At 40.0% G+C, this 26,137-nt stretch overlaps 1 protein-coding gene across 1 annotated transcript; it reads right to left on the reverse strand.

Annotated features, from left to right (window-relative positions):
* Window positions 1–6,418: 6,418 nt before the first annotated feature.
* STARD6 (StAR related lipid transfer domain containing 6) lies at window positions 6,419–26,130 on the reverse strand. The gene is given in 9 exon segments (XM_027525962.1): window positions 6,419–6,475; window positions 6,477–6,621; window positions 13,143–13,236; window positions 15,673–15,790; window positions 19,494–19,620; window positions 22,813–22,862; window positions 23,060–23,153; window positions 23,543–24,668; window positions 25,309–26,130. Coding segments are annotated over 7 exon segments (681 nt in total). The 5' UTR covers window positions 23,150–23,153; window positions 23,543–24,668; window positions 25,309–26,130.
* Window positions 26,131–26,137: the final 7 nt, after the last annotated feature.

The following is a 26,137-nucleotide window of genomic DNA, read 5'->3' on the forward strand; positions in this document are numbered from 1 at the left end:
TACAGTAGTCAGAAGTAGTACAGAAGTCACCTTAATTTATGAAGAAGAAAAAGTATGTGAAGAAAGCGTTAGTGAAAAAAAATGGCAGTGGAAAACATTTTATTCAGTTAAATCCCAAAACAACCTTCAAGTGGAGGACAAAGTTGCTCAAAGGACAAAGTTTGTTCAACAAAGTTGAAAGCAACTTATTAAAACAATTATTATAGACTGCCATTTTTTAAAAAGGATTTTTGATATTTGTCAAAGCTATAAACCCTAAATCAAAGTTCATTCTGAAGAAACTCATATAACTGAAAAAACTCCCAGATTTTATGTCCAAAGAAGTTCAGTTCAGTCACTCAGTCGTGTCCAACTCTTTGCGACCCCATGAATCGCAGCACGCCAGGCCTCCCTGTCTATCACTAACTCCCGGAGTTTACTCAAACTCATGTCCATCGAGTCGGTGATACCATCCAGCCATCTCATCCTCTGTCATCCCCTTCTCCTCCTGTCCCCTATCCCTCCCAGCATCAGGGTCTTTTCCAATGAGTCGACTCCGCATGAGGTGGACAGAGTACTGGAGTTTCAGCATCATTCCTTCCAATGAACACCCAGGACTGGTCTCCTTTAGGATGGACTGGTTGGATCTCCTTGCAGTCCAAGGGACTCGCAAGAGTCTTCTCCAGCACCACAGTTCAAAAGCATCAATTCTTCTGCGATTAGCTTTCTTCACAGTCCAACTCTCACATCCATACATGACCACTGGAAAAACCATAGCCTTGACTAGACAGATCTTTGTTGGTAAAGTAATATCTCTGCTTTTTAATATGCTATCTAGGTTGGTCATAATTTTCCTTCCAAGAAGCAAGCATCTTTTAATTTCATGGCTGCAATCACCATCTGCAATGATTTTGGAGCCCCCCAAAATAAAAGTCTGACACTGTTTCCACTGTTTCCCCATCTGTTTGCCATGAAGTGATGGGACCAGATGCCATGATCTTAGTTTTCTGAATGTTGAGCTTTAAGCCAACTTTTTCACTCTCCTCTTTCATCAAAAGGCTTTTTAGTTCCTCTTCACTTTCTGCTGTAAGGGTGGTGTCATCTGCATATCTGAGGTTATTGATATTTCTCCTGGCAATCTTGATTCCAGCTTGTGCTCCTTCCAGCCCAGCGTTTCTCATGATGTACTCTGCATAGAAGTTAAATAAGCAGGGTGACAATATACAGCCTTGACGTATCATTATATGTGCCACTTGAACCTGTGTAGTGAAGGTGTACAATATAGTGTCTGCAGGTATCATCTAGAAGCTGACAAAACTGAGAAATTATTTTTTCTTGCACCCTGTCAAACTTTAAAATATGGACTTCATAAAAATTTAAGCAAAATTATAATAAATATCTTTTGATAAAACTTCAGGTTTATCTATCCCAGTTCTTCCTATGATGGTGATAATAGGAGGGACCTTGATTTGGACAGATACTGATTTTAATACTCATCTATTTGATCAAAATGTAAATTTATTTCAATGTACTTATTTTTATAGAATTTAAAATTGTAAATTTATTCTGTTAAGTATCTCAAGACATGAAAGACATCTAGGATGAAACTCATTTTCGTTGATAGTGGATGCAATTTTATATTTCACAGAGTCTTGGTACTTTTTCTGGCTTGTGAGATTAACTGCATACACTGGTATTGTTTGCTTTCTGATGTTGCAGAGAGCTCACGTTAGTGAAACGTCAGCTCTGCTATATTGTTTTTGCTTTCATTATTTGCATTTTCAGTCCTTAGTTTCTTTGTAGAAATCTTTTAAACTCATTTCTCCATTTTCCAAGGATTTTTTTTTTCATTAAAACTATCAATTTAAACGTACCCATAGAAAACCCAATTTTCAAAATATACTGAAAGCCAACAGTCACTTTCAGAAATTCCACATTGTGGAACTTATTCTTACTCCTCAGACTGTCATGTATGATGTATGTGTCTCAGGACTCTTTCATAAATGGCTAGGTGTGACACTGGAGTCAAAGTACACAGTATATATTAGTAATTAGCGATTTGCTTTTTTGAAAAATGTAAATAGAAGTGGTACTGTTTTATTTCTGCACTCCAGTGGAACCCCCACCCCCACCCCTTTTGCTTTTTCTACCTCAGGTGCTGGAATATCTTTAAATACCAAACAGGGCCATGTGTTCCACTCTTGGCTAATGAGATGTGAGCATCTTTGAATGAGGGGGTTTCCAAAAAAGCTACCGTAACAGGGTGAAATCAAGTAAAATGTCTTAGCTTTTACCCTTCTTTGTCCTGCCCGTAACACTGGGGCAGAAAGGAGCTGCAAGCAAAGCAGAATTGATGTAAAGAGCCTCTCCGGTCTCAATTACCATTAGTTTTGTACTGTGCATTCCCAGACTTCTTGTATGCGAGCAGTAAACTTCTCAACAGTATGTTCTCTGAAAGTCCTTTTTTTCTTTTTGCAGCCAAATATTTTCTTAATTGATATTATCATGTTCTGGTTCATTAACATATGTCCAGCATCATGGTTAGATAAGATCCAAGCTATGAAGGTGCATAGGGAATAAGCATTTATTCGATTCAATATAAACATTTTATTTTGGTAATTCCAGTAATGTCTGAGTATCTGAGATTATTAGGAGAGTTGCATGATTAGATTATTTAAAAGATTTAAAAATCAGTTTAGAATTATTTTTATTTTTCATATTATTTGGATGACAGTATTACCTTCAAACTTGTGTTATATGGGATTTTTGTTACTACAGATGACACCTTTCCTAATACTACTTCATAAGGCCTTTCTTAGAGCAAAACTTTTAATTTTGATGAAGATTAATTTATTACTTTTCCTTACATGAATCATACTTTTGGTATCCAGTGTAAGAACTCTGCCTAGCTGTAGGTTATGAAGATTTTTCTCCTAAAAGTTTTATAATTGAATGTTTTACATTTAAGCCCTTGTTCCATGTTAATTTTTGTATAAAGTGCAAGGTTAGGTCTTTGGATGTCAGTTACTTCAACACCATTTGCTGAAAGGTTGTCCTTCCTCCACTGAATTGCTTTCGCACCTTTGCCAACTATCAGATGGGGGCTTCCCAGGTGGCTCAGTGGTAAAGAATCCACCTGCCAATGCAATGGCACCCCACTCCAGTACTCTTGCCTGGAAAATCCCATGGATGGAGGAGCCTGGTGGGCTGCAGTCCATGGGGTTGCTAGAGTTGGACACGACTGAGTGACTTCACTTTCACTTTTCACTTCATGCATTGGAGAAGGAAATGGCAACCCACTCCAGTGTTCTTGCCTGGAGAATCCCAGGGACGGGGGAGCCTGCTGGGCTGCCATCTGTGGGGTCGCACAGAGTTGGACACGACTGAAGTGACGCAGCAGCAGCAGCAGCCAATGCAGGAGATGCAGGAGACACAGATTCGATCCCTGGCTCGGGAAGATCCCTTGGAGGAGGAAAAGACAACCCGCTATGGTATTTTCGCCTGAAAAATCTCATGGACAGAGGAACCTGGCGGGCTCCAGTCCATGGGGTCACAAAGAGTTGGACACGACTGAGCATGCATGCACAGCCATCAAATGTGCTTTAAAGTACTCCCGAGGATACACTAATGACGTTTGCCGTTTTCACCTCTTTTTACCCATTCTGGTCTTGCTTTCTGAAGGACCATGGATCCTTTAGAATGATCTGTATTGGCAGGCAGTCTCCTAGTTGTGTCACGGAGGGCTGGTGGAAGTGTGCACTCAGCTTCCCACCAGGCCCAGCTCTCACCACCCTGCTGAACGGAGACACTGACCGAGCCATAAGAGGGCAGAACAGCCCCCTTCCTGGCAGGAATGGGCCCTGATATGCATTATGTTGCTTCCAATTACAAATACAAGCTCAGCTCTGCACTTGGTCCCGAGGACACCGGGGCAGGACGGGGACGTGCAGTGCTGACCGGCCCTACGACCCACACCTGGTTTCGCCACCTAGGAGCAGAGGCCCAGATTCCCACTGAGCCCTGCTGACTGCAGCCAGGGTGCACCGGTTTCCTTAAGTGGTGCAGATGACCACAAATTTGGTGGTTTGGAGGAACAGATATTCTCCGTTGAGGCGGCTGGAAGTCTGAAATCCAGGCGTCTGCAGGGTCGAGCTCAGTCTGAAGGCTCTAGGGGAGAATCCTTGTTTCCTCTCAGCCTCTGCAGTTCCGGGTGTCCCTCGGCTTGTGGTCGCAGCATGTCATCCCCGCCTCTGTCTCCACACAGCCTCCTCTTCTTCACACGGCTCTCCCATGTGCAACTCTTCCTGCACTTGGGGTTGAATTGAGAGCCCACCCAGATGATCTAGGGTGACCTCATTCTGAGGTTCTTAATTACATCTGCCGCGATCGTTTTTCCAAATATGGCCACAGGGCTCCAGGGATTTGACAAGGACATACTTTTTGGGGTCACCAGTCCACTCACCACAGAGGGGAGGCCATCGCAGCTGGGTGGGGTGGGCGGCTTGGCATTTGCGGGGCGGCGATGACACTGGGGATCAGGGAGGCTGACTGGTGAGCAGTCCTTCCTTGAACTAGCTGGTTAATTCATGGTGCTGCCAGGCGGGGCTGGAAGCTCATTTTGCCACTGGCTCTCACTGCCACCACCCCAGCCGGGATACCAAGGCTCCGAACCTGCCTCTGGCGGTGAAGGTGGACAGGGAGCTCCTGCCTAACCTTGCAGACACCAGGAGGCGGGGCAGCTGAGGTTTTTAGGTTGCTGTTTGGCTACAGTTCTATGGACCAGCCTTCTGTGTGTGGACACTCCTACGTGAGGAGCAGGGGAACAGGCTCTTTCCTAAAGCCTCCCCCACCTCTTCTGATTTCTACCTGCCATTCAGCAGTGCCAGGTTGGAGTCCTCTGCAGCGCCCCGTCTTGAATATACAGATGGTAATAAGGGAACCCAGAGAACTCTCTGCTAGGACATTCCTCAGGTGTCCAGGTTCTTGTCCAGTTTGCCACCTTCTTTCCATCTAAGCTGGAGTCTTCCTATGCTTGTCTGGTGAGTGCACGGTCTTCTAGTTTTAGGAGGGAAGACTTGGGAGGAATGGGCTACTACATTCTGGCTAGACCAGAAATTGATTCATGATTCAGCTCCTGATGCCAGATTGTTGTTATTGTTTGGTCACTGTTGGGGTCCTTTAATGAACCGGGACCTGGCAGTCCGGAGGCAACGATAACAAAGTGAAAGAGACAAAGAGGCTGATACTCCCTGGTTTACGCAGAAAACCAACAAAGTCCTTGACACAGCACTTAAGTCTCTCACGAAGGCACCGGGTGCCCTCTCGAGGTGGGGTGAAGGCACAGGGCACTTTCTCGAGAGAGTCTTAGAAGCCCGGGCAGGAGAGTGAGCAAGACGGGTCTCTGCGCTCCAAGGAATCAGCCGAAGAGAGCGAGTGAGCGAGAGAGAGAGAAAGACACAGGGACCCAAGCTCTGATGGAGCAAAGGTGCTTTAATGATTTTTCTGTGAGTATATATAGTCTGTAGTACAAGAAGTTTCTTTCGTCAATGATAAAGATCAGAAAACCAAATGTACAGTAACCGTTACCAAGGGAACAAGGGATGATGATGATCACAAGGTCAGGAGACAATCCATATCTCAAGAAAGGGGATCAAGACTAAGCAGTTTTGTCGTAAAGAGAATGTTTACCAAAGGAGATTCAAGCCTGTCTCACACAATGACCCCAGTTCCCGGGAGCAGTGTGCTGTTCCGCTTAAAAAGAAACAAAGGACTTGTGAGAAACAGCACGTAGGAATCCTCCTGTTAACATTCCCCAACAGGTCACTAAGAGGTGTCCGAGACTTTTGTGACCCCATGAATAGCATCCTGCCAGGCTTTTCTGTCCATAGGATTTCCCAGGCAAGAAAACTGGAGTGGGTTGCTGTGCAATCCTCCAGGGGATCTACCTGACCCAGGGATCAAACCTGCATCTCCTGTATTGGTAGGCGGATTCTTTACCACTGATTCATTAGGGAAGCCTGCACATTCCAGACATCAACTGTCAGACATTCTAGCGGACTTCTTGTCAATTTTTATGTTCATGTTTCCTACAGTTGACGATTTAAGCAGTAGGTAAAACAATTTAAAATATATTTTAATCTTTAATTAGTGCTGACTTCTGATTGTATATGCTTTCTTTTTGATGCTTTTTGCAGAGAATTTTCCAGGGGAAAAAGAAAAAGATAAAAGTGCATTAAGAACCCTTGTTATTTAACATTATTCTTATATGAGATTAAAAACTATATTTAATGCTGTTGTCTTGTACAACTGTGTGGTCTTATTTTCACGAAGTACCTTCAGTAATTTGTTCAAGAATACTGTTTAGAAGAGTGTCACGGTATTTATGCATATTGACTTAGAAGCAAAAGGCTGTAACTGCCACACGTGATTTTAAATGGCCTCATTTCTTCTTTAGGAATGATGAATGCCCATTATGATGATATCCACGTCTTGATGGAATTTTTTTGTGTCTTTATTCCATCTTTTACATTGATCATGAAGCTTACTAAATTGGAAGGCATGGTTGCTTCAATTATTGATGGGGCCAATTTTCCTCTCATTTCTGTCTGAACAAACATCACTAATTTGGAATATGCTGGATTCCTGTAAACAAAGGAAGAGTTAAAAAATATAAAGAATTTTTATCTATTGAATTTACAAGTTTATAAGAAGCAGGATTCTTAGTTACCACTGATTGCCAACACTGCTTATGACAGGGGAAATAGTGACTGAAGAAGGAAAAAGCATGTGGAATGATTTACACACTCAAAATTATTTTACATAAAAATATTAAGTAGTCAGACTATATCTTAAAGTCTTCAGTTTTAGTTATCATTTCTTCTTGTCATTTTATCAACTTTTTAAAATTATAAAACTAATGTATGCTTATGAAAATTTAAACAGTAGAGCATTTTCATAATTCCTCTTCATTCTGTTCCCCAGAGACAGTCACTATTTATAGTGTTGACTGTATCTTTTCAGATTATCACCTATGGATATATGAAGATAACACGTGTGTACATATATGTTTATGTACCCTATATACATGCACATGTACATTCTTACTTTTGCAAAAATGAGACATATTTATTTTTCTGGAACTAGTTTCATTTTCCTCTTAGTACGGTACCATGCACCTCTGTGTCTATACAGATCAGCTTATTGTTTTTAATGATTGCATATGATATTTCATATTCTATTAACCAGTCCTCTATTGACTATCATGGAGTTATTTCTTACTTTTTGCCACAATAAATAAAGCTGCAATAAAACACCTTGTAATATATCCATTTGCACCTCTAGAAATATTGAGTTTCTAGGTCAATGTTTTTGTGTATTTAACATTTTGAAATGTTATCTCCAAACTACCTTCCAAGAAGACCATAGTAGTTTATATTTTAACCCAGTGAACTTCAAACTAGAGGATATGAAGACTTGCCAAGGGGTATGAGAGGCTGAATAACATTTAAGGGAATAAATTTTCAAATCTCTGACTCCCATGTACCTTTTCCTTAAACTGATCTGAGAATATATCTCTGACGGACATTCCAGCTTTTGTTCCACCAGCCTGATCACACCAGCCTTCTTTATAGAACCTTCTGCTTTATAGAACCAAGGGATGTCTGTTATCTCCCCCAAATAAGACTGAATAGTACTAAGGTGCTTTACCCTGGCATATAAACATGAGTTGCTAAAGGAAAAATTCAATCAATTGGAAGTGAGTTAAGAAAGGAATGACGGATGACAGTAATAAAACTTTACCATGTCAATTCTTTGCTTTCAATAAAATTTAAGGATCTAATTGAATTGTCAGCTGATAAGTCATTAAAAACGATTTTTGATTATAGGTCACTATGTAACATGGAATATAACTCAGAAGAATGTCAAGGGATTGCGTGATGGCCCTAGAGTTCTACTCTCCATTTTAACCCACCCGTTCATGTGAACAAAGTTTCCTACAGTTACATTCATAAAAATGCAAAGTAGAAGTAGACCTGATGTCGTTCTATCTGATGGGATATCTAGAGTAGGCCTTTTGTCCCACGTTTTTTACAGGTAAGTGAGTGTAAGTGATAGAAGCATTTACTCTCGAACCAGAATGCATAGTTTGAAGCTGAGCTTTGCTGTTACCTAGGTGAAACCTTGAGAAAGTTACTTATTTCTCTGGGTTTCATTTTCTTTTCTGCAAAATGGGGATAGTAAGACGACTACTTTATGGGGTTCTTGTGAGGATCAAATAGTTGACATTTGGTATCTGTAAATTTTAACAGTGTCTGACACACAGTAAATGCTAAGTTTTGCTACTAAGAAGTGTTTCCAGTAACAATCTGCTTTTACATTTAACAATTATGTAATACATTTTTATTTTGATCAATGGGTAATAATAACAATTTAAACCAGTACAAATAAACTTATTTTAACATTTAGATACTTCAGGTCAGTTCAGTTACTCAGTCATGTCTGACTCTTTGTGACCCCATGAACTGTGGCATGCCAGGCTTCCCTGTCCATCACCAACTCCTGGAGTTTACCCTAACTTATGTCCATTGAGTCGGTGATGACATCCAACCATCTCATCCTCTGTTGTCCATTCTCCTCCTGCCCTCAATCTTTCCCAGCATCAGGGTCTTTTCAAATGAGTCAGGTCTTGGCATCAGGTGGCCAAAGTATTGGAGTTTCAGCTTCAACATCATTCCTTCCAGTGAACACCCAAGACTGATCTCCTTTAGGATGGACTGGTTGGATCTCCTTGAAGTTCATGGGACTCTCAAGAGTCTTCTCCAACACCACAGTTCAAAAGCATCAATTCTTCAGCACTCAGCTTTCTTTATAGTCCAGCTCTCATGTCCATACATGACTACTGGAAAAACCATAGCCTTGAATAGACGGACCTTTGTTGGCAAAGTAATGTCTCTGCTTTTCAATATGCTGTCTAGGTTAGTCATAACTTTCCTTCCAAGGAGTAAGTGTCTTTTAATTTCATGGCTGCAATCACCATCTGCAGTGATTTTGGAGCCCCCCAAAATAAAGTCTGACTGTTTCCACTGTTTCCCTATCTATTTCCCATGAAGTGATGGGACCAGATGCCATGATCTTCGTTTTCTGAATGTTGAGCTTTAAGCCAACTTTTTCACTCTCCTCTTTCACCTTCACCAAGAGGCTTTTGAGTTCCTCTTCACTTTCTGCCATAAGGGTGGTGTCATCTGCATATCTGAGATTATTGATATTTCACCCGGCAATCTTGATTCCAGCTTGTGCTTCCTCCAGCCTAGCGTTTCTCATGATGTACTCTGCATACAAGTTAAATAAGCAGGGTGACAATATACAGCCTTGACGTACTCCTTTTCCAATTTGGAACCAGTCTGTTGTTCCATGTCCAGTTCTAACTGTTGCCTCCTCACCTGCATACAGGTTTCTCAAGAGGCAGATCAGGTGGTCTGGTATTCCCATCTCCCTCAGAATTTTCCACAGTTTATTGTGATCCACACAGTCAAAGGCTTTGGCATAGTCAATAAAGCAGAAGTAGATGTTTTTCTGGAATTCTCTTGCTTTTTCAATCATCCAACAGATGTTGGCAATTTGATCTCAGGTTCCTCTGCCTTTTCTAAAACCAGCTTGAACATCTGGAAGTTCACGGTTCACATATTGCTGAAGCCTGGCTTGGAGAATTTTGAGCATTTCTTTACTAGCCTGTGAGATGAGTGCAATTGTGCGGTAGTTTGAGCATTCTTTGGCATTGTCTTTCTTTGGGATTGGAATGAAAACTGACCTTTTCTAGTCCTGTGGCAACTGCGGAGTTTTCCAAATTTGCTGGCATATTGAGTGCAGCACTTTCACAGCATCATCTTTTAGGATTTGAAATAGCTCAACTGGAATTCCATCACCTCCACTAGCTTTGTTCATAGTGATGGTTTCTAAGGCCCACTTGACTTCACATTCCAGAATATCTGGCTCTAGGTCAGTGATCACACCATCGTGATTATCTGGGTCGTGAAGATCTTTTTTGTACAGTTCTTCTGTGTATTCTTGCCACCTCTTCTTAATATCTTCTGCTTCTTTTAGGTCTTTGCTGTTTCTGTCCTTATTGTGCCCATATTTGCATGAAACGTTCCCATGGTATCTCTAATTTTCTCGAAGAGGTCTCTAGTCTTTCCCATTCTATTGTTTCCCTCTTTCTTTGCATTGATCGCTGAGGAAGGCTTTCTTATCTCTCCTTGCTATTCTTTGGAACTCTACATTCAAATGGGTATATCTTTACTTTTCTCCTTTGCTTTTCACTTGTCTTCTTCTCACAGCTATTTGTAAGGCCTCCTCAGACAGCCATTTTGCTTTTTTGCATTTCTTTTTCTTGAGGACGGTCTTGATCCCTGTCTCCTGTACAATGTCACGAACCTCAGTCCATAGTTCATCAGGCACTCTGTCTATCAGATCTAGTCCCTTAAATCTATTTCTCACTTCCACTGTATAATCATAAGGGATTTGATTTAGGTCATACCTAAATGGTCTAGTGGTTTTCCCTACTTCCTTCAATTTAAGTCTGAATTTGGGAATAAGGAGTTCATGATCCGAGCCACAGTCAGCTCCCGGTCATGTTTTTGCTGACTGTATAGAGCTTCTCCATCTTTGGCTGCAAAGAATACAATCAATCTGATTTCAGTGTTGACCATCTGGTGATGTCCATGTGTAGAGTCTTCTCTTGTGTTGTTGGAAGAGGGTGTTTGCTTTGACCAGTGCATCCTCTTGGCAAAACTCTATTAGCCTTTGCCCTGCTTCATTCTGTACTCCAAGGCCAAATTTGACTTCCTACTTTTGCATTCCAGTCCCCTATAATGAGGGAGAAGGCAATGGCACCCCACTCCAGTACTGTTGCCTGGAAAATCCCATGGATGGAGGAGCCTGGTAGGCTGCAGTCCATGGGGTTGGGAAGAGTCGGACATGACTGAGCGACTTCACTTTCACTTTCCACTTTCATGCATTGGAGAAGGAAATGGCAACCCACTCCAGTGTTCTTGCCTGGCGAATCCCATGGATGGAGAAGCCTGGTGGGCTGCTGTCTCTGGGGTCGCACAGAGTCGGACATGACTGAAGCGACTTAGCAGCAGCAGCCCCTATAATGAAAAGGACATTGTTTTTGGGCTTTAGTTCTAAAAGGTCTTATAGGTCTTCATAGAACTGTTCAACTTCAGCTTCTTCAGCGTTAGATACTTAGGGTCACAGAAATTAAAAGAAATTTTAAAAATTAGGTACTTATTCTTATAGAGGTATGATAGAAAGTAAACAGTGATTGATAAAAGAACCCACAGCATAAACACTGATTGATAAAAGAACCTGAAGCATAAAATATATTTTATTTGGATATTTTATTTGAAAGGGAAAAAGAGTAAAAATATCAGATCAAGGAGAAAAGAAATGATATAATATTTCTGACTGTTAAAGGTTATATGTATTTTGAAACTGATAATGTAGTGGTAGGTTTCAAGTTGTTACAGTATTTAGGTTCTGATGAATGCACTTAGAAGTGTGATACAAACATTTTTTTAAAGTGTCAAGATTTATAGTATGCTGGAAATTTCACCCTCTTGATATAATGCTATACAAAATTTTAATATCAACTTAAAAATGTGCAAGGCAATATACGATTTTACAAAATTCTCTTAGAGGGGTTTGAAGACCACTGCTCCAACCAACCATATGAGCATCTATTTTCTTAAACCTTTTTCTATGCAGAGTTTAGACTATTTTTACATTGTCTCAAATGGCTGGACTCATTAGCAATTTGTATGGCCTTAAATCTCTATGTGAATTTACTAGGGCTTTACACACTTAACAAAGCTTTTCCAAGATTTACTGGAGAGTATGTTTACTGTAGATAATATGCTTTATAAATTTACTACAGGACTTGAGCTGCACAAAAGGAAAAGGTACAGAAGAATCACTTTTTTGTCAGCATCCTTCTCCAGCAGGTTGCTAGGCAGAGTTCCCACTCTGGGTAGAATATCTAAATTAGTGTTTTTCTGTCTCTCTTTTTTTTTTTTTTTTTTGCAGTGGAAAGGGAATGGTGACAAGGTGCAAGAAGGGGACTTTGCCTGTGAAGCACACTTTAGGTTGTGTAACTTCCCAACCAGGATCCCGACTAGCAGCTGATTCACCTACCTGATATGGAGTAATAATCTTTCCCTTGTTTTATCCTTTCCTGCTGTGGAGAATACAGTCTTGGCTATATAATCAAAATTGATAGATGGGGAGAAAGACTACACTGTCATCATCATCATCATCTGAACCAATGATCCTGTCCATCAATGTAAATATTTGTGGATTTCTTTTAGTTCTCTAATTCAGTAGAAAACATTAAGGAATATGGGTCTAAACATTAAGGAATATGGGCCTAAGTGTCATTTTATTTTGACTTCCTTCACATACGTATTTTTCTCCTACTGAGTGGTTTACATCTGACCAATATAAAGTTTTACATGTCGTTTTATGTGTCAGTATCTTATTTAATATAAAGTCATTTAGCAAATATGTAAGGAAGTTGTAGAATGCTATATAGTGAATTAATATATATATGCATTTACAGAATATGTGTATTGGATGTCACCATCTTATCCAGTGGCTGGCCACCTGTGGGCAGAGGCTCATCTCTAATTTCTCCAGCTCTTCCCTCTCTGAATTTACCTACTGGGTGGCTTATTCTGCAGGTATCTGTTCATAGTAAGTAGTCCATTGGAAAGAATATATTCAAAGTAAAGCATGATTCATTGCTGATAAATGTAACTATTATAATTCTAGAGAAATTTATTTTTCATTTGCAAAAGTCCTTTAATAATTCACAGAAGTGACGAATGGAGAAACATAAAACATCAGGTCAAGGTTCACTGGAGGGCTGATGATGTCTGTGAACACATGACTAGTGCCAGAAAACTGTAAATTATACTTTAAGGGAATTATCTATTCTGATTCTACTTAAGATGAAAAATACTTGAAAAACTATTTTAAAAAATGTATTTAGGGGCATTTTTCCCCCCAACAGGATATACCAGAAAATATTTCTGGTGAGTTAGTTAGCAAGTTACAAACTGAACTAAAAAATGGTTAAACAATAAATATATGGAAATAACACTTACTCTTGCACAGGTAAACATATATAGCCACATGCATGGTTATAACCTCGGATGTAACTTGAGGATGGAGGATATGCTGGAAAATCCACACTAGTAGCTAAGTGATCAAAAGAAAAATTAAAATGAAACCTATGCCACAAAGATAAACAATTCTGTTTCCAGTAGCATATTTTCAAAAATGCATGACATAGCATTTGATTTAACACTGACATTAATTAACATAGGTATATATGTTTTCACACTTGAGTGTGTACACAGGCCAAAAATGAAAAAGTATCATACTACAAGTACTAGCATGAAAAAGTATCACTACTCTCCTCTCACACTTTTTCAGGCTAGTACTTCTAAAGACGCTGCTACCTTTTACATACAAGAAGAACTGTTACAAGTATAATTTATTTACTTTCTGAGGTCTGAAGCAGAAATTACAAAGAAACAGACTAATCTACTAGGATAAATTTTTTTGGTTTATCATTTTTAAAATAAAATATTTGATGTGTTATTTAGCCTGTCAATGGAGGCAGTTTAAATGCTCTTTTCTGCCAATTCCCTGTAGCTAACTTCAATGTATGATTAAAAATCAGTAGATTTTGTTTTAGGAATTATGCAGTGTAACTGCAAAACTGCATGTGAAGGTAGAAGGGAGGAGATCTGATTATCTTCACGTTTATGATAATTATAGATACTCTTCCTAAAAGCATTTTAAAATATGTATTTCTTTAGTCTGTGCAACTGAATCCTGCTCATCAGAGAATTTTCCTATATGATTTTAATATACATAATCACTTCAGTAGGAAATACAACATTAAGCTCTAGTTAGGAGACAAAATGTGGGAAATGTGTATGCATTTCCCATTTTCACTATCTGTTCCATCATATTAATAGAGCCAGTTGCGTTGGCAAAATGGTACTGCCAAAATTGATATTAACATCTTTTTTCTCTGTTTAAAATATGGAGATTATATTTGTCTTTATTTTTTTTAATTTTGTTACATTCCACAAACAAGTATGGGTCTTTTGTGAGGCACACAGTATGGTAGTTAGCACAGATTCTGGAAAATCAGAAAGACTTGAGCTGCTGCTTAGCTATGTAACTTGATTTCTGTGAACTTCAGTTTCCTTACTGGTGAGAAAATGCATGCAAAACATTTAGCTAAAAGCAAAGTACACAGTAAGCTAAACAACAGTGGAAACATTAAGAAGAAAACTATCAGTGTTCATCAAAAACTCATTCAAAGAAAATCACTTAAAAGCAAATTCAGTAGTGATCACTGAATGACTGATTATAACTATTCATGGATTTTATCTTCTATACTTCTTTTTGACCTTCCTTCTGACCATCAAAAATGAGACACAAATAGAATGGTTTCAAGATAGACAATAAGAGATCAATAAGAGATCTCTGATTCAAATGGACAGTATTTTGTGTTATAGGCAGTGAATAAGTGTTTATGTGCCCTCATTTGAAAATGAGATGACTAATGACAGTTGTATGAAAATATATGAGACAAATATGTGAAAGTGATGAACATCAGTCCCCAGTGGTATATACGGTCAACAGAGCTAATTGTGCGCGTGAGTGCTATTAGCAGAGCTATTACTCAGACTTGTACTCTGAAAATTAGAGTCCTACAAGCGGAAAAGAGTAATTAGCAACAGTTAACTGTCCCTGTCCCCAAGTAGTTACAGTAGGGGCAACTATTCACATAGGAATAGCGAGATTAAATTGAATTGCAGAGGAAAAAAACAGGCTCTAGGCTACTACTGTCCTACCAAAGTCCCTTCTCTGTAAATTATCTTGAGTTCTAGGAGTCCAAAGATCTCTGGAGTGTAAACTGGCATGTTTTAAGTGAATAATGCAAATAGGAAGTGGCTACACATTTGCATTTTACAGAGTGACACATTTTTGGCTGGGGGTGGGGGATAGGATAAGGACTGGAGAAATAAATGGCAACCCACTTCAGTATTCTTGCCTGGGAAATCCCACGGACAGAGGAGCCTGGTTGGCTACAGTCCATGGGATCATGAAGAGTTGGACACAACTTAGTGACTGAGCAACAAGCAATGGATAAGAGTATGTTAAAACTTTCAGTTTTTAAAAGAAATGTAAGCACATTTATGAAAAGAGCTATCTAGTGGAATTTTCTTCAGGATTTTTATCAGTTTTTAGATATACCCATTCTACATATTCAAATATAGAAGTATATATCCAAAGATCCATTTTGTTTCTTGGTAGTTTTGTGATGTACGCTGTGAAGGTTTAGCCTGCAAGTATCTATCTATATTCAGTGCTGCAGGGTATATGCTTCAAAAAGGCCAGGAGATGCCAGAGTCATTGACTATGATATAAATGGCACCTCCAGAATTAGGTTAAAAACTTCAGGCTTACCTACAGTACACATGTATTTATTGGACTCACCAAATAAATATGAGTAATTAATTGAAAATATTCTTTCAAACTGTGAGTTAAAAGAAAAAAAATTATTAATGACTCATAGTAATTCCCAAGTGTGGGCAAAATATTTCAACTTACAGCTGATAACATCCATATTCCCTTCATAGTGCTTCACAGAGACTAAGTTGATAAAGTCTCGGGGGGAAATTGAGCCCATGGCAAAACTTTCTGTAATGGTATGACACAGGAATGTATCCTGAAACAAATCAAATCATAAAAATTGCAACAATTATTTAATATCTGTTCTTTGTACTGTTCCCCAAAGAATTTCACTAAGTTTGGCCTGTTTTTGGAAAAAGCATGGCTTTGAGGTTTTAAGAATTTATCACCAAGTCAGCTTGCATTTTCAGTGTTAAAGAAATATTAGATGTGTAATTATAAGTGCAAGGCAACAAAAGCAAAAATAAAAGAGTGGGACTACATTAAACTAAAATGCCTCTGCACAGCAAAGGAAACCATTAACAAAATGAAAAAGGCGACCCACAGAGTGGGAGAAAATATTTGCATATCATATATCTAACAAGGGGTTAATATAAATTACAAATACAATAAATTTAGAAAAGAATCTTGATATTATCTAATATTTGAATTTTTAGATGAAGAAATTGAAGCCTAACATTGGGGTCGTACAGAGTCGGACATGACTGAAGCGACTTAGCGATTAAGTTACATGTAGAACTAGAGAGATGTACAGAACTAGAACCTGGGTTTCCAGATTTCCAGTACAATAGTGTGTCTGCTACTCCACACTGACTAGGTAATATATTCAGAATAATATATTGACGTAGCAGCCTGTGGTGTAAAGCCTAGAATTAAAGACCAGTATATGTGCTGCTTTGACATCTGTTAAAATTGAGTCTTGAATGGCCAAACTGCAAGATCCTCTCTTCATTCTGTTCCCATAGGTAAGAGCCCTTAGTCCAACAATTCTCCTTATCAGCAGGATAAGACACAGTTCCTACTTACACCTGAGTAGTGGGTTTCAGTTCCCTGCTACCCTGTAGAGTTAGTCCAACAACCAATCAGATCCTCCTGCAAGAATCAGGGGTTACCTCAGCTTCTTGATACTACAAAACCTGCTGTGCACAACTCCTGGTTATTAACTCTGTTACTGAGTGCAACCCCCCTGTCACACTGCGGGGCATGGTGTGTCCTGGAGAGCCTAGCTGAGCTACTCCACGTACTGCTGCCTCAGCATCCATTTTGTTTGGCCAAGCAGCCTGCAGGGGCTTAAACTAACACCAGCTCTCTCACGTAAGCATAGCTTAGATAATAGCCTGAAGAGTCACAAGCAAATTTAAGTTCCTGATATGACTTCCCCAACAGCCCTTCTGATCAGCAGTCTCCCACACTTCCCAGGGCCTTCCCCTTGTGAGCCCCTTAAATCAGACCACCTGTGTAGTTTACTAAAATCCTGCCATGTTTGGTTCCAAATGATCAATCTGGCCTTAGACTAGGAACCCCAAAGCACTCTACCCACAGACCCTAATAAAGGCGCACGTCCACCTGTCTGCACCCTACCTTGACCTCCCCACACAGGGCCCTTAACGTGTGCTACGCACTTCCTCCAGGACTGTAATAAACTTCTCTATTTCAATTTCTTTTGTGGTCATTTGTTGAACCTGGCTCACCACTGGCATCCTGTGCCCCACCAACAAATGTTAATTTAACAAAGTCTTAACAGTCTTCCTTTCCTGGGCTGTGATTAGTCTTAATAAACTGCTGTAGATCTTATTTGTCTAAGTGCTGGTGTCAAAGTGTTTGTTTGACCAACGCCATAACCCTAGAGCAGGAATCCCTTCCTCACCAATGGAGTGAATGAGTCAATCAAAATGCACCCTTGCAAAATGAATGCTACAAACATTCATAAGAAGGCAGAAAAAGTCTTCTCATTGTGTAATGTGATTCAGAGATATTATGGTATACTGAAAAAGACATCAAATCTGAATCAGGAGATCAGTATAAGTCCTGGTTCTACCATACACTGTCTGTGTTGACCTTGGGCAAATCTAAATTTCTCTGGCCACCTGATGCAAAGAACTGACTCATTTGAAAAGACCCTGATGCTGGGAAAGATTGAAGGCAGGAGAAGGGGATGACAGAGGATGAGATGGTTGGGTGTCATCACTGACTCAATGGACATGAGTTTGAGTAAACTCCGGGAGTTGGTGATGGACAGGGAGGCCTGGTGTGCTGCAGTCCATGGGGTCGCAAAGAGTCAGACACGACTGAGTGACTGAACTGAACTGAAATTTCTCTGAATATGTTTTCAAGTCTTTTGATGCCAAATCTACTATACTTTCCATTATTGTAGCTGACTTGCAGCAAAAACAGAAATATCTGAAATGCTAACGAAACTGTATAATTAGTATCATACAATTATGAATGAAACAATACAATGTTTGCATTTTCATTTGTGATAGACCAAGTTCAAATCCCAAGAGGGTCACAGAACTGTGTTCTCTGTGGACAAGAACTCCAGAGCTTTTCTTCAAGATGAAACTACTTTACCTTCCCGGGCTTTTCTGCAACCTCATCCTCATCCCAGATTTTAAAATCAGTTTAACAGAAGGAGGTGCAGGTAACCTACAGAGTTCTAAATAACTGGTAAAGTGATGGCAGGTATGTGGGACATTTGTTTGATGAGTGAAATGGGCTTGGGGACTTAAAGAACCAGACTCAGTAATCTGGAATTTTACAAATGCAACTGTTTGTAAAAATCATAAAAGTTTGCATTCCGCCAACATTCTTCACCTTTACCATTTCCTTCTATTAAAATTATTATTAGCCAAAATATAGAAGTCATTTTTTAAAAACAGCCTGCTGCTGCTAAGTCACTTCAGTAGTATCTGACTCTGTGTGACCTCATAGATGGCAGCCCACCAGGCTCCCCCATCCCTGGGATTCTCCAGGCAAGAACACTGGAGTAGGTTGCCATTTCCTTCTCTAATGCATGAAAGTGAAAAGTGAAAGTGAAGTCGCTCAGTCATGTCTGACTCTTCGCAACCCCATGGACTGCAGCCTACCAGGCTCCTCCATCCAAGGGATTTTCCAGGCAAGAGTACTGGAGTGGGTTGCCATTGCCTTCTCTGAAAAACAGCCTGCTAAGGTGTAATTTACGTATCGTGACGTCTAACAGTCTTCGTAAGTACCAGAGTGACACGGTACTGCAGCAGAGTTCGGAGTCCCTCAGCCGACTCCCGTCTTCTGTTTCTCCCCCTTTCTGCTGCATCTCAGTCTCTCTCGTTTCACCCATTTCCTCTCCTCCTGAGCTCTCAGTGTGGCCTCGCCTCACCCTGCTCCTCTGCCCTTCTAAGCCCCATTTGCCTCTTGCATTCTGTCTTCCTTTCTCTCACCTCTAGGACTATAACTTCCTACTCCATCACCTCTATTTTTCTTTTCTCTGTTTTTATTCTTCCCCTTCATCTCTGAGATAATGTATTTGAAAGTGTTTCTAAAACCACAACCATCATAACGTAATTTCACACATGCGTTTAAAAAGTTACATGCTATTTGTTCTTAAGTCCTTAACAGTATCTACAATGTTATCTAGTGTGTTATGACTACGATAAATCTACTGACTTCCATCAACAAGGCATGCTTAATTTTTTTTCCCCTTGATGGAGGAGGAAAATCCATGAGTTCAGTCCTATCAATAACCAAAGGCACACATCTGCAGGAGAGCTGACCAGTTTCAGAATGTGGTATGCGCTAAAAATAGAATAAAGCTAACTGGAATTGAACTCTCAATTAATAAAGAAAAAAGTTTTAAGCTTTTTATAAAGATTTCAACTTGATTTGAATATATAAAATACAGATGTAATAAACTGAAATCACTAAGATATAAAAGCTAAAACTGCATTAATACAGTAAAAGTCCAACATTAAACAATAAATTACCAAATCAATCTTTAGTACCATGTTGTACATTTTCAATGATTTGTCCCATGTGACTCTGTTTTCAGGTTTGAAGAGGAAATCAGATAGTTTAGATGTCGATTCTGGAATCATTGCTTCAACACGATATCTATGGTTAACAAAATAAAGAAAATTCAAAATTTAATTGAATTTAGCCTAAGTTGAAAATATGGTATCACAGTATAAAGCACACTAATTTAACAAATAATATAAAGAAAATTTGAAGGTAATATTAGCGATTTAAAATACTAATATTCAATTGTAAGTTGTTGCTTAGTTGCTAAGTCATGTCTGACTCTTTTGTGACCCCATGGACTGTAGCCGGTCAAACTCCTCTGTCCATGGAATTCTCCAGGCAAGAATACTGGAGCAGGTTGCCATTCCCTTCTCCAGGGGATCTTCCTGACCCAGAGATCAAGCCTGTGTCTCCTGCATTGGGAGGCAGATTCTTTACCACTGAGCCACCAGGGAAGCCAGTAACAGTTTTATTTAAATATGCATTGCAATAGTTAATATAAATTATTTAAAAATTCATTTTTCAACAAATTTTGTTTGTACTGTTTCTATAGTTGTCTTTTTTTTTTTTTTTTTTTTTAATTATTTGGCTGCACCGTGTCTTAGGCGCAGAACCCAGGTGGGCCTTTGTTGCTGTGTGCGGGCTCCCCTCTGGGTCTGGCTTGTCTCCAGACTGCACATGCTCAGTAGTCAAGGGGAGTGGGTGTAGTTGCCCTATGGCTTGTGGGATCTCAGTTCCCCAAGCAGGGATTGAATCATGTCCCCTGTATAGGGCGGTGGATGCTTAACCACTGGACCATCAGGGAAGTCCCTATTGTTGTCTTTTTAAAAGGACTACTTTCATTTACAATTTTTCTAAATTCTTTCTCAAAAACTTTTATATGCTCTATTTATCATAAGCCTTAAGTAACTGATGAGATGCTTATGTGGTTGTGCAGCATCTTGTGGCCTTAATTCTTAAGAATGTAATATGATATAAGCAGAGGTCAGAAAACTTTTCAGTAAAGAGCCAGATGGTAAATAATCTGGCTTTGCTTCATGACATAGAACATAGACTTCATGTTCCATGTTGCAATTATTCAACTTTATTAGTGCAGCAGTGAAACAGCCATAGACAATATATAATAAATGGGTCTGTCTGTATTATAATTAAACTGTCAGTTTTCACTCCAATCCCAAAGAAAGGCAGTGCCAACGAATGTTCAAACCATACAACTGCACTCATTTCATGTGCTAACAAGGTAATGCTCAAAACCCCTCAAACTAGGCTTCAACAGTACATGAACTGAGAACTTCAGATTTACAAGCTGGATTTAGAAAATGCAGGGTTTCGAAAACCAGAGATCAAATTGCCAACATCTGTTGCATCAAAGAAAAAGCAAGGGAATTCCAGAAAAACATTTATTTCTGCTTCACTGCTGTTGCTGCTAAGTCGCTGCAGTCGTGTCTGACTCTGTGCGACCCTATAGACAGCAGCCCACCAGGCTCCCCCGTCCCTGGGATTCTCCAGGCAAGAACACTGGAGTGGGTTGCCATTTCCTTCTCCAATTTTCTGCTTCACTGACTTCTGCTAAAGGCTTTGACTGTGTGGATCACAGCAAACTGTGGAAAATTCTTAAAGTGATGGGGATACCAGACTACCTTACCTGTCTCCTGAGAAATCTGTATTCAGGACAAGAAGCAACAGTTAGAACTGGACATGAAACAATGGACCGCTTTAAAGTTGGGAAAGGAATAGGCAAGGCTGTATGTATATTGTCACCCTGCTTATTTAACTTCTATGCAGAGTACATCATGTGAATTGCTGGGCTGGATGACTCATAAGCTCTAATCAAGATTGCTGGGAGAAATATCAACAACCTCAGATATGCAGATGATACCACTCTAGAGGAAATCAACCCTGATTATTCATTGGAAGGATTGATGCTGAAGCTGAAGCTCCAATACTTGGGCAACCTGATGGGAAGAACTGACTCACTAGAAAAGACCCTGATGCTGGGAAAGATTGAAAGCAGGAGAAGGGGGTGACAGAGGATGAGATGGTTGAATGCACTCAGTGACTCAATGGACATGAGTTTGAGCAAGCTCAGGGAGATGGTGAAGGACTGGGAAGCTTCTCGTGCTGCAGTCCATGGGGTCGGAAAGAGTCGGACACCGCTGAGCCACTGAACAACAACCCTCCCCCCTGCCCCCGCCACCAAAAGAAACTCAGTCAAATTTGGTTTTCTAAATAACACATAAACAACTCTTAAAAATATGGTTTAAAAAAGTCTGCACAATTTCCCTTAGTGTATTTGAATTTGAAACAACAGGTTCCTAAAAAATATCCTTAAAAAGCAGCTTACAGAAAAAATTATAAGAGAATCTGCCTGCCAATGCAAGAGAACTCAGAAGACATAAGTTCGATCCCTGGGTTGGGAAGATCCCCTGGAGGAGGAAATGGCAACCCACTTCAGTATTCTTGCCAGGAAAATTCCATGGACAGGGTAGCCCAGAGGGTTACAGTTCATGGGTTGCAAAGAGTCGGATACAACTGTGCAACTAAACACGCACACATGTGTACACACACACATACACAATATCCTTAAAAGCACTTACAGAAAAAATTATATATATTTGCAAGAGAAATATATTGGGGAAATAAACTTTATCTTTAAGTGGTTCACTTAATGGAAAGGTGAAATGTTGAAAAGACCACAAAATACTCTAAGAAAAAACCAATCTATTTTTACAGTTATTAGTTCTTGAAGTGGAAATGCCTAGTTTTGTGAAGTATTCACTAGAAGTGATTTTTTTTCTGTCTTCAAGTTTGAAAATTCGATGGTACATATTACTCTATTTTTATTAATCCACGTTTCAACCAAGTGACTTTATAAGTAATTTCTATTTCCTGTTCACTATCAAATAATGTCTTATAGCTAATGAAGTAGCACTGAATTCTTGGAGAAGGCACTGGCAACTCACTCCAGTACTCTTGCCTGGAAAATCCCATGGATGGAGGAGCCTGGTAGGCTGCAGTCCATGGGGTCGCTAAGAGTTGGGCACGACTAAGCAACTTCACTTTCACTTTTCACTTTCATGCACTGGAGAAGGAAATGGCAACCCACTCCAGTGTTCTTGCCTGGAGAATCCCAGGGATGGGGGAGCCTGGTGGGCTGCCATCTATGGGGTTGCAGAGTCGGACACGACTGAAGCAACTTAGCAGCAGTAGCAGCAGCACTGAATTCTAGATAGATCAATGTCATTGAATTCAAAACCATGATTATAAATAGGAAATTGTACTCACAGATTTCCATGGAATTTTTTAGAAGCCTTGCTGGAAACAGTTATTTTTTTCTCAAAGAGGAATAAAAAATCCACAAATAAATTAGCTGTCAGATACAGAAAGAAATGAAATATAAAAAACAAACAAAAAAATGAAAGTAAAAACCTTTTTTGGTTTGTAAAAGAAAATATTAAAAAAAAAGTCTTTGCAATGATTTATTTTCCATTAAAAAACAAACTCTTGAAATATATTTAACTTGTTTTCTTACTGAATTCTTAACCACTTTCCAGCCTGATGTATCTTGATAGTAACCTAAAATTTCTTGAGCAGTTTGTTGGGCAAGTGCCTTATAGTCCATCTACCTGCAAATATGCAAAGTATTAAAAGCAAATGACTGGTGAGAAAGAAATCATACAAAGATTTTTTTAAATGCTCTATTTCATTTTAATACTATTTCTAAATGTCTGTCACATAGCAATGAACAATAATTCTGTTTTCAATGCATGCATGCATGGATCTCTTCTTTTTTATTCAGTATTTCAAATGAGAAAATGTGATACATCACAAAGAGCAGGCTTTAGCTTTGGAGTCAGAGACTGGAGTCAAATCCTGTCTCTGCCACTGACAAATTGTAAACCACATTATTTAATATTTCTCTTTCCCCATTTTATCAAACTGTAAAACTGGGATAATACCTAAGTCAGTATAACTGATGTGAGGATTAACTGAAACAGTACACTAAACATCTTACCCCTTTCCCTGGCACATATTATTTCTAACAGCTCAGTCTTGCTTCCTTTCTCCTGTGAAGCAACGTAATCTGCTGATCAGGGGTTACTGGGGCTTCGTCTCTTTCACAGTGAGTGGCAGTGGCGCTGAGGACCTGAGCCCGGCTTCCTCTGTAAAGTCAACGTCTTCCTGTTTCCTTCTCTCCCTCTTAGCGCCAATCACATTGAGCTTCCTGGTTGTTCCTCAGATACAATCAGCAACTTCCTACCTCAGGGTCTTTGTACTTGCTGTTCCCTGTGCTTGTAACATTCTTCCTCAGTGTGCCCACAACTGACTCCTCCTCATTGGTGTCTTTGCTTAAATATTCTCTTCAGAGAGGATCAAGTTCATATCAATTCAGATCAAACAGACGTATTAAACTCTTGCTAAGGGCTAAATATTGTGGTATCTGTGGCAAAAGCAGTTGAGTATGATCCTGTTCCTGCTTTGAATGAGCTCAGGAAGGTGGTGTCTCATTGGTCCTTTGGCCCATCACCCATAAGGGAAGCTGGCTGGTGTGGTGGAAAGAATGACAACACAGAACTGGATTCAAATCTTGGCTTTGCCATTTACCACCAGCTTTATAATTTAGGGTAAACTGCTTAGCCTTTGGACTTCGATTTTCATTTCTATAGACAGGGGATAGTAATACCTGTCTCATGGGGTTATTATGAGGATTAAGTGATTTAATATATGTAGAAGTGACTGAAACAGTGTCAGGCCCTTCTTGGTGATCAAAGGTTAGTTTTTGCTTTTTCTTTAAATGGACATATTTAAATCTAGCTAAAAACAAACAAACAACCAAAAACTCTCCTAAAAGCTGCCTGAATAAACCTTCTCAGAGTTTAATTATCAGCATATGTCTTCCTGCTCTCACCTAAATGCCTTTAGGTTGGATCATAAATCTACTTTTCTCTTGTTTTAGTTCTTCGGCAAGGTGTAGCACCTAATTGACATATATATTTGAAAAACGTTTGGTAAACTGTTATAATTCCTTCTTCTTAGGAGACTCTTGGTTTCTTTACCTTTCCTAGTAGATCTAAGCCAGAATTTTAATAACTACTGGGACTCTTCTCCAAATCCTGATGGATATCTCCATATCTTTTAACCTGTGAAGGAACAAAAGTGGAAGCAGAATTATTTTGATCCATGAATTAGAAAATATATTTGATAATTTCCTTAATATTTTTTCAGTGTCTTTGATTTGTACTTTATGTACTCATTCGGAAACATGTACTGTATGTTTCCTCAATGTACGAAAAAGGTAGTAAGAACATAAAGATAATGTTTATGAAAAGAATCTTTGAGAAATTACCTTTTAAAAGGACAGGTTTAAAAGACACTTAAGTGTGAAATGTGGATTAAAATGTCTAAGTTTTTAAGCTCATGCCACTAACAATCCTTGGTTGGTCCCTAACCTGGGCTTCTCCCAGCATATATAACACAGTCCTTTATTTCCTACCAACAACATACTTGATACTGAAGGATCAGGAAATTGCAGATTTTTTGCAACATATCACTAGAATATAAACTTTCTGCAAGGACTTTGTCTTATTCATTTTCAAATCGCTAGCACTGCTTACTGCCACAACAAACATGTGCTTAACTGAACCACTCAACTAAATTTTATAGCTTCTGGACCTTTTCGTTTGCCAAGAAAAAAAAAAAAGGTATGGTTAAGCCTAGTGGGCTAGAGAGGGTGACGAGATGAAAAGAGCCAACGGCAAGACTCCAGTTGGACAGTATTACCTGGTGATGTAACACTGGTTGTGCAGGAACATGTTCAGATGGGATAATGATCAAGGATATCTTCACCCACAGGGTCAGTGGAAAATAAACACAAACCAATATTGAGATGGCATCTTTTTCTGATAACACCACTCGGTTGAAACTGGTTTCTTCGCACCTCACATCCTGTCCCAGCCTTGTAAACAGGTTCCCATATGTTGTTAAGTGGCTCTTTACATCTGTTTGTATAATCTCCCTCTTTCTGGGCTGCCTGAGTGGGTCCCCAATCCGTGCTGGGTCACTGCCATTCTTCCCTGGGAATCAAGGTCCCCAAGGACTTTGTTAAGTGTCATCGCGGGCCCAACTCCCTCCTCCAATTCCGCGTCTGCTTTGAACTCGAGGGGGCTGGTGGGGAGACCAGGGAAGCCGGGTTCACGGAAGGGAAGGGGAAGGCGCAGAGGGAGGGAGGGAAGAACGTGGTCTGGGGAGCGGCCCCCCGGGCCCAGTGGCTGTTTTATCCTGGGAGCGGGTTTCTGAAAGCAGGGAGGCCGAGCGTGTGGGGAGGACTGGAATGGAGGGGCTAGCTCTCAAAAGACTGAAACGGAAGCCGCCAGGGTTCCAGGTCCCCCTTTCTTCCCAGTCCCCTCTTGAAGCCTCGGGAAACTGGCCGAAGGAAGCTCAGCCTGTCATCCGTGGAGACCGGCCGCACGGAGCCGTAACCAAGACCGGGAGGACGTAGCGCGTGCCGGTCAACAACGCCGAGGTAGCCTGGGATCTCCGCACCCCGGAAGACCCGGAAGGAAAAACTACACTTCCCAGCGGCGACCGCGACCCAGCCCCGTTCTCTCCG

Source organism: Bos indicus x Bos taurus, chromosome 24 (assembly GCF_003369695.1).
Source record: "Bos indicus x Bos taurus breed Angus x Brahman F1 hybrid chromosome 24, Bos_hybrid_MaternalHap_v2.0, whole genome shotgun sequence".
NCBI classification, from domain to species: Eukaryota; Metazoa; Chordata; class Mammalia; order Artiodactyla; family Bovidae; genus Bos; species Bos indicus x Bos taurus.